Below are 15,246 nucleotides of genomic sequence, written 5' to 3'. Positions count from 1 at the left end.
CGAGTCTCTTCTGGTGGCCGGGAACGCCCACTCACCCGCCCGGGACAGTCGCGGCCCTTCCAAGACTCACACTGCTTTCATAGGACCAATTCTGAATACCCGAACTCGGAGATATCACGGGGACTCCCCCCAGAACCCCAAACGCACCTCTCCTTTGGCTGGAATGGGAGCCTCCAGAAGCAGTGCGAGGCCACGGCCAGAGACAGAGGTCCTGGCGCTGGCGGAATGACGCCATTTTTGTTACTTTTAGAGCTCGGCTTCGCGGCTGTTTCGGAGGCAGCGAAAGATAAGCTTCCGCGTCACCCCGAAATCTTCCCGGGAGGACTGGAAGGCAAATGGCCTTTCAGGGGATGTTGAATGCATTTGGGCAGGCGGGGGGGGCGCCAAGCCCGGCTTGTGAGCAGAGCCGAGATGAGGGGCCTGGCTGAGTGCAGGGGTCTAAGTGATGAGTGTTGGATGCGGACAAGTGGAGGGGCTAAGGAGGGGACTGAGTGACGTGGAGAACAGTGAGAGGGGAGTCTGTGGGACCACGGGTAACAATATGTGGGTTACGCGATTGGAAGTTTGTAGGGTGATGGGGATCTGTGCGGTGTTTGATGATGTCTGTAGGGTGAGTGATGGGGCTTCTATGGGATGAGTGAAGGGAGTCTGGGGCGAGTGAGGGGTGGTCTGTAGGGCGAGGGATGCTGGTCCGTGGGATGAATGGATCTGGGGATCCGAGCGAGGGATGAGAGTCTATGGGGACAACAATGGGAGTGTGTGGGGTCAGTGTTGACATTCTGTGGGCTCCATGATGGGTGGCCCTTTCAGATCAATAATATGTCCATGGGTAAACAAAAATCTCTGCTCTTGTGGTGCCGACATTTCGATAGAGTGGCTTGATTTTTATTTCCCTCATGACCAGTAAATTTGAGCACCTTTTCTTATATGGATTCATTACTTGGAGCGCCTCTTTTGTGAGGGGCCTGTTCAAGTCTTTTGTTCATTTTTCTGTTGGGCTCTCTGCCTTTTTCTTACTGATTTGTAGGTTGGTTTGTTTGTTTGTTTGAGACAGAGTCTTGCTCTGTCACCCAGGCTGGAGTGCAGTGATATGATCTTGGCTCACTGCAACCTCCACCTCCCGGATTCTAGCAATTCTCCTACCTCAGTCTCCCCAGTAGCTGGGATTACAGTAGCTGGGATCACAGGCGCCCGCCACCACGCCTGGCTAATTTTTTTGTATTTGTAGTAGAGACAGGGTTTGGCCATGTTGGCCAGGCTGGTCTCAAACTCTTGACCTCGGGTAATACACCTTCCTTGGCCTTCCAAAGTGCTGGGATTACAGGTGCGAGCCACCTCACCCAGCCAGGAATTGTTTTTAGATATCCTGAGACCACTCCTTCAGTAGTGGTATGTGTTTTGCAAATATCTCTTTCCAGTTTTTGGCTTCTCTTTTCATTTTATGGCTTTAAATATGAAGATTTTAAGTTAATTTTGAAATGTAAAGCACATTCTTCAGTTAAAAAACAGACAATGTCCTGTGGAATTTAGGAGGAGAACTAATTTCTTAGGGCATCCAGAAGCAGTTAGAGTTGCAGCTCTGAAAATCTTAGTGCCAGGACAGCTTGGGAGGAGTTCTTTACTTTTTGTTTTTCTGCCACCTCACTCTAAATCACTGGCAGTGGATCTTGGACAACTCATGAAACCTCTCTAGACCTCAGTTTCCCCGCTGCGAAATGAGGATAATAGCAGGGCCTACTCTGTGAGGCTTGGGATGAGAAGTGAGTTAATACCTGATTGTTACCTATTCGCCATAGTTTTTTAGCATTGATGCACTGATTTTGTATATATTTCACGAATCTTCCTTGAACTCAAGGTTACTGCTGTTCATGTAATACCAAAGTCTGGTGAAGGAAATTAAATACCAAGGTGTTTTTTTTTTGTTGTTGTTGTTGTTGTTTTTTAAGACAGAGTCTTGCTCTGTCACCCAGGCTGGAGTGCAGTGGCGCCATCTCGGCTCACTGCAACCTCCACCTCCCGGGTTCAAGCAATTCTCCTGCCTCAGCCTCCTGAGTAGCTGGGATTACAGGCACGCACAACCACGCCCGGCTAATTTTTGTATTTTTAGTAGAGACAGGGTTTCACCATGTCAGGCAGGCTGGTCTTGAACTCCTGACCTTGTGAGCCGCCTGCCTTGGCCTCCCAAAGTGTTGGGATTACAGGCGTGAGCCACCGCGCCCAGTCAGGAATAAGGTTTTGTTAGGTAGAGTTGAGCTTTGGAGGGCCACAAACCATTGTAATATCTAAGGTTTTTTTTTTTTTTTTTTTCCAAAAAATAAGTTTTTACCCCCTGGGGGGCAGTTATCCCCCCTTTAAAAATGCATGATCAGGTTGTCTTTTTTTTTTTTTTGTTTTTTTTTTTTTTTTTTTTTTTTTTTTTTTTTTTTTGAGATGGGGTCTCTGTCGCCCAAGCTACAGTGCAGTGGCACGATCTCAGCTCACTGCAACCTCTGCCTTCTGGGTTCAAGTGACTCTCCTGCCTCAGCCTCCCAAGTAGCCGAGACTACAGGTGTGTGCCACCACGCCCGGCTAATTCTGTTTAGTTTTTGTAGAAACGAGGTCTTACTGTGTTGCTCAGGCTGGCCTCGCACTCCTGGACTCAAGCATTCCTCCTGCCTTGGCCTCCCAAAGTACTGGGATGACAGGTGTGAGCCACCACCCCTGGCCTGTTATTCTGTTATTAAACAGTTAGGAACACGTTCTTGTGTTCTGTCTTTTCTTCATTTTACAGAGATATTTCCATGCCATTAACTTAATTTCCATAGTACTACTTAGATAATTTCTATGGTAATACTTAAATATAAACCTTTCTTATAGAAATTTTCAAACATCCACAAAATAGAGGGAATTGTATAATGGACCCCCACTATGCCCACCACCCAGTCTCATCAGTCATCAACTCACAGCCAATCTTGTTTTATCTAGACCAGGGGTTGGGAAACTGGGCAGTGGGCCAAATCTCACATGCTGCTTTAAAAAAAAAAAAAATACAACCATGAGCTGAGAATGGTTTTCATACTTTTTATCACTGGAAAAAAATCAAAAGGAGAATAATATTTTGTGACCCATGAAAATGATGTAAAATTCAAATCTCAGTGCCCAAAAATGATGTTTTATTTGGAACACAGCCAGTGAGCACCTTTAGTTTATGTATTGTATAGCACTACTTTCAACCTGCAATGGCAGGGCTGAGTAGTTACAGCAGAGACCACAGACCCCACAAAATCTAAAACATTTACTATATGACTCTTTTACAGAAAAAGTTATTCAAGTACTCATCTAGGCCACCCTCTCATTTCTTCCTCCAGGATGCCCGCCCTTCCTTCCTTCCTTCCCTCCCTCCTTCCTTCCTTCCTCCCTCGCTCCCTCCCTCCCTTCCTTCTTCCTCCCTCCCTCTCTCTTCCCTCCCTCTGTTCTTTCTCTTCTTTCTTTCTCTCTCTCTCTCTCTTTTTCTTTCCCTCCCTGCCTCCCTCCCTTCCTTCTCTTGCTTATTGCCCAGGCTGAAGTGCAGTGGCTCAGTCTTGGCTCACTGCAAACTCCACCTCCTGGGTTCAAGTGATTCTCATGTCTCAGCCTCCCTAGTAGCAGGGATAACAGGCGCCACCACCACGCCCAGCTAATTTTTGTATTTTTAGTAGAAACAGATTTTACCATGTTGGCCAGGGTGGTCTCAAACTTCTGGACTCGTTTGCCCACCACAGCCTCCCAAAGTGCTGGGATTACAGGTGTGTGCCACCACGACAGGCTAATTTTTTGTATTTTTCGTAGAGATGATGTCTCCCTATGTTGCCTAGGCTGGTCTTGAACTCCTGGGCTCAAGCAATTTGCCTGCCTCCGTCTCCCAACATGCTGGGATTATAGGTGCGCACCAACGTGCCCAGCTGATTTTTGCATTTTTTGGTAGAGATGGGGTTTCGCCATATTTCCCAGGGTGGTCTCCAATTCCTGAACTCAGGCAGTCCACCCGCCTTGGCCTTGCAAAGTGCTGGCCCACTGCACCCGACCTGTATATAGTTCAATGACTACATGTGTAGTCTTTATTATTTTGAAACAAATTCCAAACACATCATTTCATCTATACACGCTTTATTATGTAAAAATTAAAGCCTTAAAGGTCGATTTTGTTGCCCTAAGGTAAAATAATTAACAATAGTATCTTCAGATAATCAATGGTTAAATTCCTTAATGTTATCAAATATCTAGTCGGGGTTCCAACTTTCATGATTATCTAAAAATTTCTTTGTCTGTTCAAATTAAGACCCAGACAAGACCATACTTTACATTTGCTGGCTATGTTTCCGTAGCCTCTTTTAATCATCTAGAGTGTCGTTTTTAAGGGTGTTGCTTTTTAAGTGTTGCTTTTAATCATCTAGAGTGTTGCTTTTTACCTGCCTTTCCAGCCTTTGGAGCTTCCATAATTTTCCCATTCTTTAGTGCTGGGCATTTACGTTATTTTCAATAATATGATGTTAAAGACAAAACTGTGTTGAAGGTTTCTGAAGTTAAATATCTGTACGCATCCATGATTATTACCTTAGGACAAAGTTCCAGAAATGGAGTTACAGCTCAGATGAGAAACACAAGTCACCGATGAATTAACAAGCAACACATTGTCACATCCAGCTATTGAAGAGTGGTTAACTCAGCTTCAGCTCTGAAGACTCTTTGCACTCCACCCCGCCCCCAATTGCTTTCCAAAGAGAAACAAAAAATGATTGAGTCCCAGGTAAGTTACTTGTTTGCCACTTGGTTTTCCCACAACACAATGGGAAAGAGCAATTAGTTGAAAATAAGGATTAGAGAAATTTAGAGAGAGTAGAAGATCAACAGGCAAAATTGCTGTGAAGATACGCAGATCATCTGGTTTTACTTCATAGAAACTGAGCTAAACATTTTGACTATGCGCCTCCTGGCAGCTCCGGTGAAAAGGTTAACATCACATGATCAGCTATGTAATCTTCATTCTCCACAAAGAGAAATCAGTCCAGCTCCTTAGCAAGTCAAGATTTCTGGGACTTTAACCTACGAAATTTTGTTACTGAGTTTTCCTGAAGGCCAGTGGTCTTCAGTTCAGGGTGGCATTGTCAGTAGTAGTTCTAAAGTGACTGTGATTAAAGTTCTCTGGCAGGAGTTTGGAGAGTGGGAGAGTTTCCTGGTTTATGGCTGCTTTACTGTCATCTCAGAGTTTGTGGGGTCTCGACCCAACTCAAGGCCAGTTCCTTCTCTGCTCCTCCAGTTTCAGTCTGGTTTTTTTCCCCCCTCCCTGCAAAGGTAATCTGATACATGGGGCAAAGAACATAAACAATATAGTTAAAAAAAAAAAAAAAAAAAGAAAGTGAAATATCTCCAACCTCACCTCTGCCTCCTTCCCTGGCATAACTAGCATTATCTGGTTTGAGGAGGATCTCTTTTCTTTATACATGTATAACTCCATCTATGCGTGTAGATGCATGTGTCAGTGTGTGAAAGTCATCTTATTGTCACGCATTTTTTCTTTACCGCACATGAAAAATACACACACTGTTTCTGTTCTGTTCTGCAACTTTGTTTTCTCCTAAAATTTAGTTTTTTCTTTCTTTTCTAAAAATTTAGTTTTTGTACATTTTATTACGGAAAATTTTAATTTTAAACATATACGAAAGTGGAGATTTTAGTGAACCCCTTTGTAATTACCCATCTGCAAATATTATCAACTGATAGCCAAGCTTGTTTTATCTGTCTTTTATCCCCACGCGCTCCTGTCATCATCATCATCATGATCTAGCCAATCCCTTGTTAATATTTTGTTTAGGGTTTATACTACTATGTTTATGAGACATAGGGGCCTATAATTTTACTTTCTTGTATCGTTCCCGTCACATTTTGACATCCTGTTTCATTGGCCTCATTTTGGAAAGTATTCTCTTTATATTCTCTGGGAAAATTTGGGTAATATTGTTATTATTTCCTTCTTAAATTTTTTTTTTCAGATGGAGTTTCGCTCTTGTCATCCAGGCTGCAGTGCAAAGGAACAATCTCAGCTCACTGTAACCTCCACCTCCCAGGTTCAAGCGATTCTCCTGCCTCAGTCTCCCAAGTAGCTGGGATTACAGGTGCCCGCCACCATGCCCAGCTAACTTTTGTATTTTTAGTAGAGACGGGGTTTCACCATGTTGGGCAGGCTGGTCTCAAACTCCTGACCTCAGGTGATCCACCCACCTTGGCCTCCCCAAGTGCTGGGATTACAGGTGTGAGCCACTGGGCCTGGCCTATTTTTTTCTTAAATGTTTGGAAGAGTTCCCCAGTGAAGCCATCAGGATATGGAGTTTTCTTTGTGGGAAGGTTTTAAATGATATATTCAATTCATTTAAAAGATATACTACCATTCGGATTTTCGATTTCTTTTTATGTCCGGTTTGGTAAATTGTAATTTTCAAGTGTTTTGTCCAGTTCATCTAAGTCAGGGGTCAGCACACTTTTCCTGCAGAGGGACAGACAGAAGTATCTGAGGCTTTATGGGCCATACGGTCCCTGTTGCAACTATTCAAATCTGCTGTTTTAAGTAGAAAGCAGCTATCGACACTATGTAAACCAATGAGCTTGGCTGTGATCCAATAACACTTTATTATGGACCTGAAGGTTGGATTTCATATAATTTTCATGTGTCACAAATATTATTCTTCTTTTGACTTCTTTTCAATCATTAAAAATGTAAAAACTGGGCCAGGTGCAGCTACTCACACCTGTAATTCTAGCACTTTGGGAGGCCAAGTTCTAGAGATGGGAGTTCTAGACCGGCTTGAGCAACATGGCGAAACCCCATTTCTACAAAAAAATACAATAATTAACCGGGCATGGTGACATGCACCTGTGGTCCCCGCTACTCATGAGGCGGATGTGGGCGAATCACTTGAGCCCTGGAGGAGGAGGTTGTAGTGAGTCAAGATTGTTTCAGTGCACTCCAGCTTGGGTGATAGAGCAAGACGGTCTCAAAAGAAAACATGTAAAACCAGTTTAGCTTGCAGGCCATTGAAAAACACATGATGGGCTAAATTTGGCCTGCAGGCCATAGTTTGCTGTCCTCTAATCTACATTGTCAAATTAATGTCCATTAAATATCCATTTAATGTTTGCAGGATACCAGAACCTTGTTGTTGGGCTGTAAAATAGTTATTTCTAAAATATACAATAGTGGTTGGGCATGGTGGCTCACGCCTGTAATTCCAGCACTTTGGGAGGCCAAGGTGGGTGGATCACCTGAGGTCAGGAGTTTGAGACCAGCCTGGCCAACATGGTGAAACCCCTTCTCTCTAAAAAAAAGGCATAAAATATACAATAGTAATAGTAATAATGAGAATCATAGCTACTATTTGCCCAGTGCTTACCGTATGCTAGGCAGTGCTATTAATAAAATATAATGGAATTAACTCATTTAATTTACCCAGGAACCCTCTGTACTAGGTATCATTGTTATTCCCATTTTTCAGATGAAGAAAGTGAGGCACAGAGTTCACACAGCTAGTACATGGCCTAGTCAGGACTCTAAAGCAGTGAAGTCACAAATAAAATGATCTTATAAAGACATCTTTTTATATTTGTGAATTATTTGTGTAGGCCACATTCTTAGGCATGAGTGTGCTAGGTCAGAGGCACACATGTTCATAAATTTAAAGAGTATTTTTCAAATTGTATATATATATTTTTTGAGACAGAGTCTCACTCTGTTGCCTAGGTTGGAGTACAGTGGTGTGATCTCAGCTCACTGCTTCCTCGGTGTCACAGGTTCAAGCAATTCTCCTGCCTCACCCTCTTGAGTAGCTGGGATTACAGGTGCCCACCAGCACACCTGACTAATTTTTGTATTTTTAGTAGAAACGGGGTTTCACCATGTTGATCAGGCAGGTCTTGAACTCCTGACCTCAGGTGATCTGCCTGTCTTGGCCTCCCAAAGTGCTGGGATTACAGGCCTGAGCCACCATGCCTGGCCCAAATTGTATTTCAATACTGTGTAATCAGCTTACATATGTGACCACAAATTGTTTACAAGAAAGCCCACCTATTTCCAGCGTTCCCCCTCCCTCCTGCCACCATTAGCCATCGTCTGTATTTTTCTTTCCTGTTATTTTTATGAGTATTATATCTCATTTTCATTTGCTTTTCTTTAGCGATTAAATAAGATTCAGCATCTTTTCGCATATTTATTTTCCATTTTGTATTTCTCTGTGAATCCCTCTTTCCTTGTCTTTGCTTATTGTTTTCCAGGAGCTTTTTGTATATGAATGATCTTGAAGTGCACATTGCAAACCTTTTTTTTTTTTTTTTTTTTGCCAGGTGGTGATTTCTCTCTCAACCTTTTTGTCTGTCTGCCCTCACCAGAATATAAACTCCTTCAGGGAAGGTGTTTTTGCCAGTTTTTTTTTTCTTGCTGTATCCCCAGTTCCTACAATCACTAGGTACTCAATAACCGCTTGCTGAGTGAATGAATGTTTTCTTTCCGCTTAACGTTACGTTATCTTAGATATCGTGGCATATCAATTAATGTAGAGCTTCCTTGGTGCTTTTTTTTTTGAGACAAGGTTTCACGCCAGTTGCCAGGATAGAGTGCAATGGCACTATCTTGGCTCACTGTAGCCTTGACCTCCCAGGCTCAGGTGATCCTCTCACCTCAGCCTTCCTAGCTGGGACTACAGGCATGTGCCACCACATCTGGCTAATTTTTTGTAGAGGCAGGAGTTTTTGCCATGTTACCCAGGCTGTTTTTTTTTTTTTTTGAGACAGTCTCATTCTGTCACCCCGGCTGGAGTGCAGTGGCATGATCTCGGCTCACTGCATCCTCTACCTCCTGGGTTCAGGCAATTCTCCTGCCTCAGCCTCCTCCCAAGCAACTGGGACCACAGGCATGCATTACCACGCCCAGCTAATTTTTGTATTTTTAGTTGAAACAGGGTTTTGCCATGTTGGCCAGGCTGGTCTTGAACTCCTGACCTCAAGTGATCTGCCTGCCTAGGGCTCCCAGAGTGCTGGGATTACAGGCGTGAGCCACCACATCTGGCCCCTTCCCTGTTGCTTTTTATAATTGCATATAGTATTCCCTTATGGGGATTGTAGCATCATTTATTCATCCAACCTCCCATGAGGTTTTTTCCATTCTTTTGCTATTATAAATAAATAATACTGTAGAGCAGTGTCTTCACATATGTCATTTGGTCACATTTATGAATATTTATGTATATATAACTTCTAGAAACCAAATTGCAAGTCAGAGGATGTGTACATTATAAATTTTGGCAGGTATTGCCAAATTAATTGCCTTCAAAATATATTGTATACACAGACAATTTGAGTATGCATTTCTTGACATCTTCACTAACTTACACTAAGTCACTGTGACTTCTCCCACAGTCTTAGCATTTGATCAGTGACTTATCAAATGCCCATCTTTGATAATATGTAAGGGAAAAATGGTGTCTTGTTTTAGTTTGCATTTATCTTCATGTGAGTGAAGTTGAGCATCTTTTTACATGTTTAAAAAACATTTGCGTTTTCTTTTCTGTGAATTGATTGTCATGTCCTTGACCATCGTATTAGTATGTTCTCATGCCACTATAAAGAAATACCCAAGACTGGGTAATTTATAAAGGAAAGAGGTTTAATTGACTCAGTTCCACATGACTGGGAAGGCCTCAGGAAACTGACAATCATGGCGGAAGGGGAAGCAAGGACCTTATTCATATGGTGGCAGGAGAGAGAAGTGCCAGCAAGGGAAATGCCAGACACTTATAAAACCATCAGATCTTCAGAGAATTCACTCACTATTATGAGAACAGCATGGGGGAAACTGCCTCCATGATTTAATCACCTCCCTCCCTTGAGAAGTGGGGATTGCAATTTGAGATGAGATTTGGGTGGGGACACAGAGCCAAACCATATCAGCCATTTAAAAAAAAAGTTATTGGTCTTTTTCTTCTTGCTTTGTAGGAGCTCTCTCTGTATTTGGAGGAAATTAGCTTTTTGTCCATCCTATCTGTTGTGTGTATAATTTTTCCCTAGTCGTGTCCTTTGAGTTTATTTATGATCTGTTTTGTCATGTAACACATAAAGTAGTCACGTTTATCAGTGTTTTCATTTGTGGCATCTGGGTTTTGGGACATGCTTAGAAGAGTCTTCTCTACTCAAAGATTATTTTTTAAAACCTCTCCTGTCTTTATTTTATAGTTTCTCTTTTTTCATTTAAAATTTTGTCATATCTTGAATTTCTTTTTGTGTTTAATGTGATGTAGGAAATCCAGTTACATTTTTTGTTTCTGATATCTCTCCAGTTTTGAATAATCTGTTTTTCCATATCTGTTTAAAATACTACCTTTATTATGTATTAAATTTCCTGTTTTTATTTGTATCTATTTCTAGACTGTTCTGTTCCACTAACTATTCTTGCTAATGGCAGGGTTTTACATTGTTTCTATCATAAAGTATGCTAGGCAAAGTGCAAAGTAGGCATTCTACATGTATTGCTGTGGTAAAAATCACCAGAACAAGCAGATTGTACAGGAATGTTCTGCTTGTCACAGGAACCAGTGACATTTGAGGATGTGGCTGTGGACTTCACCCAGGAAGAGTGGCAGCAGTTGAATCCTGCTCAGAAGACCCTGCATAGGGATGTGATGCTGGAGACCTATAGTCGTCTGGTCTCTGTGGGTAAGGGCAGATACCCTTTGTACCAACGAATCAAACCTACTCATCCTTCTTTAGGGTTGTCAATATCATGACCTTTATGATATTTCTTTAACAGAATGTGTTCTTTTACAGTTTTAGTTTTTCATGTTTATACTTTTGTTATATCTAGAATTTATTTTTGTGTTGTGGCGTGAGTTAAGGATCCAACTTGGCTGGGAGGTCCCTGCAAGTGCTTCTCTTCATGAATTTCTGAGCTGCCAAGGCCAAAGCCACTACAATTTTCTCTTAACAGGGTGTTCAGGTATAAAACCAGATGTAATCTTTAAGGTGGAACACGGAATGGACCCATGGATCAAAGACAGTGAGTTGTCAAGGTGGGTCTACCCAGGCAAGTGAGAATTGGATAGATGGTCAAGAGGGGATCTTCTTCTTCCTTGACATCAGTTACCTTCTTTCTTCCTTAAAATGTATCAGGCCTCCTTTATAATATTCATTCTACAACAGACACCTTCCTAGTACCTCTGTTCATTGCCAACTGTGTGTGTGTGTGTGTGTGTGTGTGTGTGTGTGTGTGTGTGTGTGTGTGTGTCTATTTGATTTTGCCTCCTTCTTCCTTCAGACAGAGAGAAAGGCCTTAAATCTTCCCAGCAGATCATTTCTGGAGGACTTTTATTTCAAATGGAAATACTAGAAAGAGTCCCAGAGGATAATTCACTGTACTCTGTTTTAAAAATCTGGCATATTGATAATCAAATAGATAGACATCAAGGAAACCAAGAGAGAGTTTTGAAGCCGGTCACAGTCATCAGCCATGAAACACTGACTGAGGAGACAGATTCCAAATATAGTGCATTTAGGAAAATGTTCAATCGGTGCACAGACCTTGCTCCTTCAAGTAAAAAATTCCATAAGTTTGATTTGTGTGAAAATAGCTTGAAGTCTAGTTCAGATTTACTAAATTATAACAGAAGCTATGCAAGAAAGGACCCCATTGAGAGATTTGGATGTGGGAGACCACCTAGCTATAATGCTTCCTGTTCTGTACCTGAGAAGGAAGGCTTCATTCATACTGAATGGAGCCCTGTGGAGATAGTCAATGTGAAAAAGTTCTCAGTCATAAGCAAGCCCATATTCAGTATAAGAAAGTTCAAGCCAGAGAGAAACCCAATGTTTGTAGTATCTGTGGGAAAGGCTTTATCAAGAAGTCACAGTTCATTATACATCAAAGAATTCACACTGGAGAGAAACCATATGTATGTGGAGATTGTAGGAGAGCCTTCAGTGAGAAATCAAATCTCATTGTGCATCAGAGGATTCATACTGGGGAGAAATCCTATGAAAGTACTGAGTGTGGAAGGGCATTCTCCCAGAAGTCACCTTTCATTGTTCATCAGAGTCCACACTGGAGAGAAACCCTCTGAATGTTTTGAGTGTCCAAAAGCTTTCTCCCAGAAGTCACATCTATTTGTTATTATTTTCATTTCTTTTGAGTCACATCTAATTATACATAAGAGAGTTCATATGAGAGAGAAGCCCTTTGAATGCAGTGAATTCAGGAAAGCCTTCTGTGAGACATCTCACCTTTTTAGACACCGGTTAACTCATACTGGGGAGAAACCCTATGAATGTACTGAATGTGGGAAGACCTCCCCTCGGCAAACACAGTTCATTATACATCAGAGAACGCATACTGGAGAGAAGCCCTATAAGTGTAGTGAATGTGGGAAAACTTTCTGCTAACAGTCCCACCTCATGGGACATCAAAGAATTCATACAGGAGAAAACCCTTACGTGTGTACTGACTGTGGGAAGGCCATTTCTCAGATCTCACACCTCCCTGGCCATCAAAGGCTTCATACTGGAGGGAAACCTTATATGTGTATTGAATGTGGAAAATCCTTCTCTCAGAAATCACCTCTTATCATACACCAGAGAATTCATACAGGGGAGAAACCTTATGAGTGTGGCGAATGTGGCAAAACCTTCTCCCAGAAATCACCCCTCATTATTCATCAGAGAGTTCACACAGGGGAGAAGCCCTATGAGTGTACTGAGTGTGGGAGGGCCTTTTCCCTGAAGTTACATCTCATTCTACATCAGAGAGCTCATACTGGAGAGAAACCCTATGAATGTAGTGAATGTGGAAAAGCCTTCTGTGAGAAGTCTCCACTCATTATACATCAGAAAACTCATCCTAGGGAGAAATCCCCTGAATGTACTGAGTTTGGAATGACTTTTTCCGGAAATCACAGATGATTACACATCAGAGAAGACACTGGGGAGAAGCCCTCCAGATGCAGTGACTGTGGGAAGGCCTTCTGCCAACATGTATACTTCTCTGGGCATCAGAATCCGTATAGGAAACACGCCTTGTATATATGCTGATTGTGGGAAGGCCTTTTCCCAGAAGTCAGTCCTCATTGTGCGTGGGAAAATTCACATTAAAGAGAAATGGTGGCAACTTCTCAACTGTAGAATAGACTCATATGTTCGTCAGTACATATGATCTTCCTGCCACAGAATGATCTGGTCAAGCCCTCAGAATGCTTTCAACACCATAAATATGGAATCGATTTGCTCACCCTCAAACTATCTCAGCCCCTTTCACAGAATAAATACATCTGGAAGAATTAGCACTACGTTGGTGTTGTCTGGTCCTTAAATGCTTTATAGAATTCTCCTGTGAATTTATTTGGGCATGGTGCATGATTTGAAGGGTATCTGTTTGTCATCTTTCTCTCTTCCATCATATTTTTCTGTTTAGATTACATATGCACTTATTTATTTATTTAGAGATGGAGTCTCACTCTGTTACCCAGGCTGGAGCACAGTGACATGATCTCAGCTCACTGCAACCTCTGCCTCCTAGGTTTGAGTGATTCTCCTGCCTCAGCCTCTCGAGTAGCTGGGATTACAGGCACCCACCACCAGGCCTGGCTAATTTTTGCATTTTTGGTAGAGATGGGGTTTCGCCATGTTGGCCAGGCTGGTCTCGAACTCCTGACCTCAGGTGATCTGCCCACCTCGGCTTCCCAAAGTGCTGGGATTACAGGCATGAGCCACAGCACCTGGCCTATATATGCATTTAGATTGAGATATTGATATATCAATATATAGATGTAGAAATATGGATTCTTTGTAATTTTAAAAAATCATGTATTTTCTCAAGGTTTTTAATATTTTTGCATCGTTTTGGGTAAAGTAGTCTCATGATTAATTTCCTTTATACCTGTGGCTATTTCTCCATCATAGTCCTCATAGAGTGTATTTGTGATTTTTTTCCCTCAATTAGGTAAACAAATGCTAATATTTTATTTCTTTTACTCTCCCTCACCTGTATTGCCATTCTTAGATTTTTGCCATTTTTCTATTTTCTAATTATTCATTTATGCTTTTATTTCACTAAAATCCTTCCATCTGCTTTTAAACATTTTTCTTTTTCTAACTTCTTTAGTTTAATGTCTAATTAAATTAATCTCTCTTTCTGGTTTATTATGGGTATATTTGGATTATGTATCTTAATCTGAGAACTTCTGTAGACATTGTGGTCCAATCTAAGAGTATTCTACTTTTTAATAGGCAAATCCTATTGTTTAGCTCAGTTTTGTTTATAGGTATGACAAATCTATTTGGTCTTAGGACTCCCAGCAAATTTCCTGTTGTACATCTTGTTTTCATTGCTTTTTTGTCTTTTGACCCTTCATCATGTGGTCCTGATTTCATTTGTACTGTTTTGAATGTGTTACTTTGTTCCAGGGGATAACAAAGACAGGGAGTCTCCCAAAGAGTTTTCAGGAAGCTAAGCATAATCCAGATATCCTTAATCTTGATAATCCATAGTACCTGAAAGGGGAGATTTTAAACTGCAAAGAGGCATGATGGCAGGCCAGTGGCTATAAATGTTCAGAGGACATCTTTACCTTTCTACTCAGTGCCAAGATTTTAGATGGATGATTCCCTTATCATTTATCTCAGTTCACTTTGTACCTCTACAACAGAATGCCTGGGACTGGTAGTTTATGAAGCACAGAAGTTTATTTCTTACTATTCTGGAGGCTGGGAAGTCCAAGATCAAGGCACTAGCATTTGGGTTGGTGAGGGCCTTCTTGCCATGTCCTCACATGGCAAAAGGCAGAAGGGCAAGCTAATAAGCTAGTGAGCTAACTGAACACTTCATGAATCTTCTTAATCTTCTTTTAAAAGGGCATTGATCCATTAGTGAGGGAGCAGCCCTTGTGGCCCAATCACCTCTTAAAGGCCCCACATCTTAATATTAGTGCATTGGCAGCATCTGAATTTTGGAGGGGACACATTCAAACCATAGCTCAGTCCCTTGGGCAGAGGTGTTTTTATTTCAGGCTTATTCTTTCACTGAAGTTAAAGCCATTTTTGTTCCCAGATTTATGTCAGCAGTCTTTACCCACCTTGAGCAGGCCATGTTCTTGAGAATTGCAGCTTCAGTAATCTTGGTTTGGCAGATACTCTCAAAGTGAAGGGGTAGCAATAGTGGATGCTATGGTCTGAACATTTGTATACTCCCCAAATTCATATTTT

General features: G+C 41.8%; 1 protein-coding gene across 1 annotated transcript; it reads left to right on the top strand.

Annotated features, from left to right (window-relative positions):
- The first annotated feature begins 214 nt into the window (after positions 1-214).
- Positions 215-13,331, top strand: ZNF630 (zinc finger protein 630). The gene is given in 7 exon segments (XM_032258577.1): positions 215-610; positions 4,578-4,765; positions 10,587-10,713; positions 10,985-11,080; positions 11,312-11,761; positions 11,764-12,082; positions 12,084-13,331. Coding segments are annotated over 6 exon segments (2,001 nt in total). The 5' UTR covers positions 215-610; positions 4,578-4,750; the 3' UTR covers positions 13,078-13,331.
- Positions 13,332-15,246: the final 1,915 nt, after the last annotated feature.

Source organism: Sapajus apella, unplaced genomic scaffold (assembly GCF_009761245.1).
Source record: "Sapajus apella isolate SASKATOON/1434 unplaced genomic scaffold, GSC_monkey_1.0 scaffold103, whole genome shotgun sequence".
In the NCBI taxonomy this organism is placed as follows: Eukaryota; Metazoa; Chordata; class Mammalia; order Primates; family Cebidae; genus Sapajus; species Sapajus apella.
The sequence above is the reverse complement of the archived record's forward strand: the minus strand, read 5'-3'. Positions and strand labels throughout refer to the sequence as shown.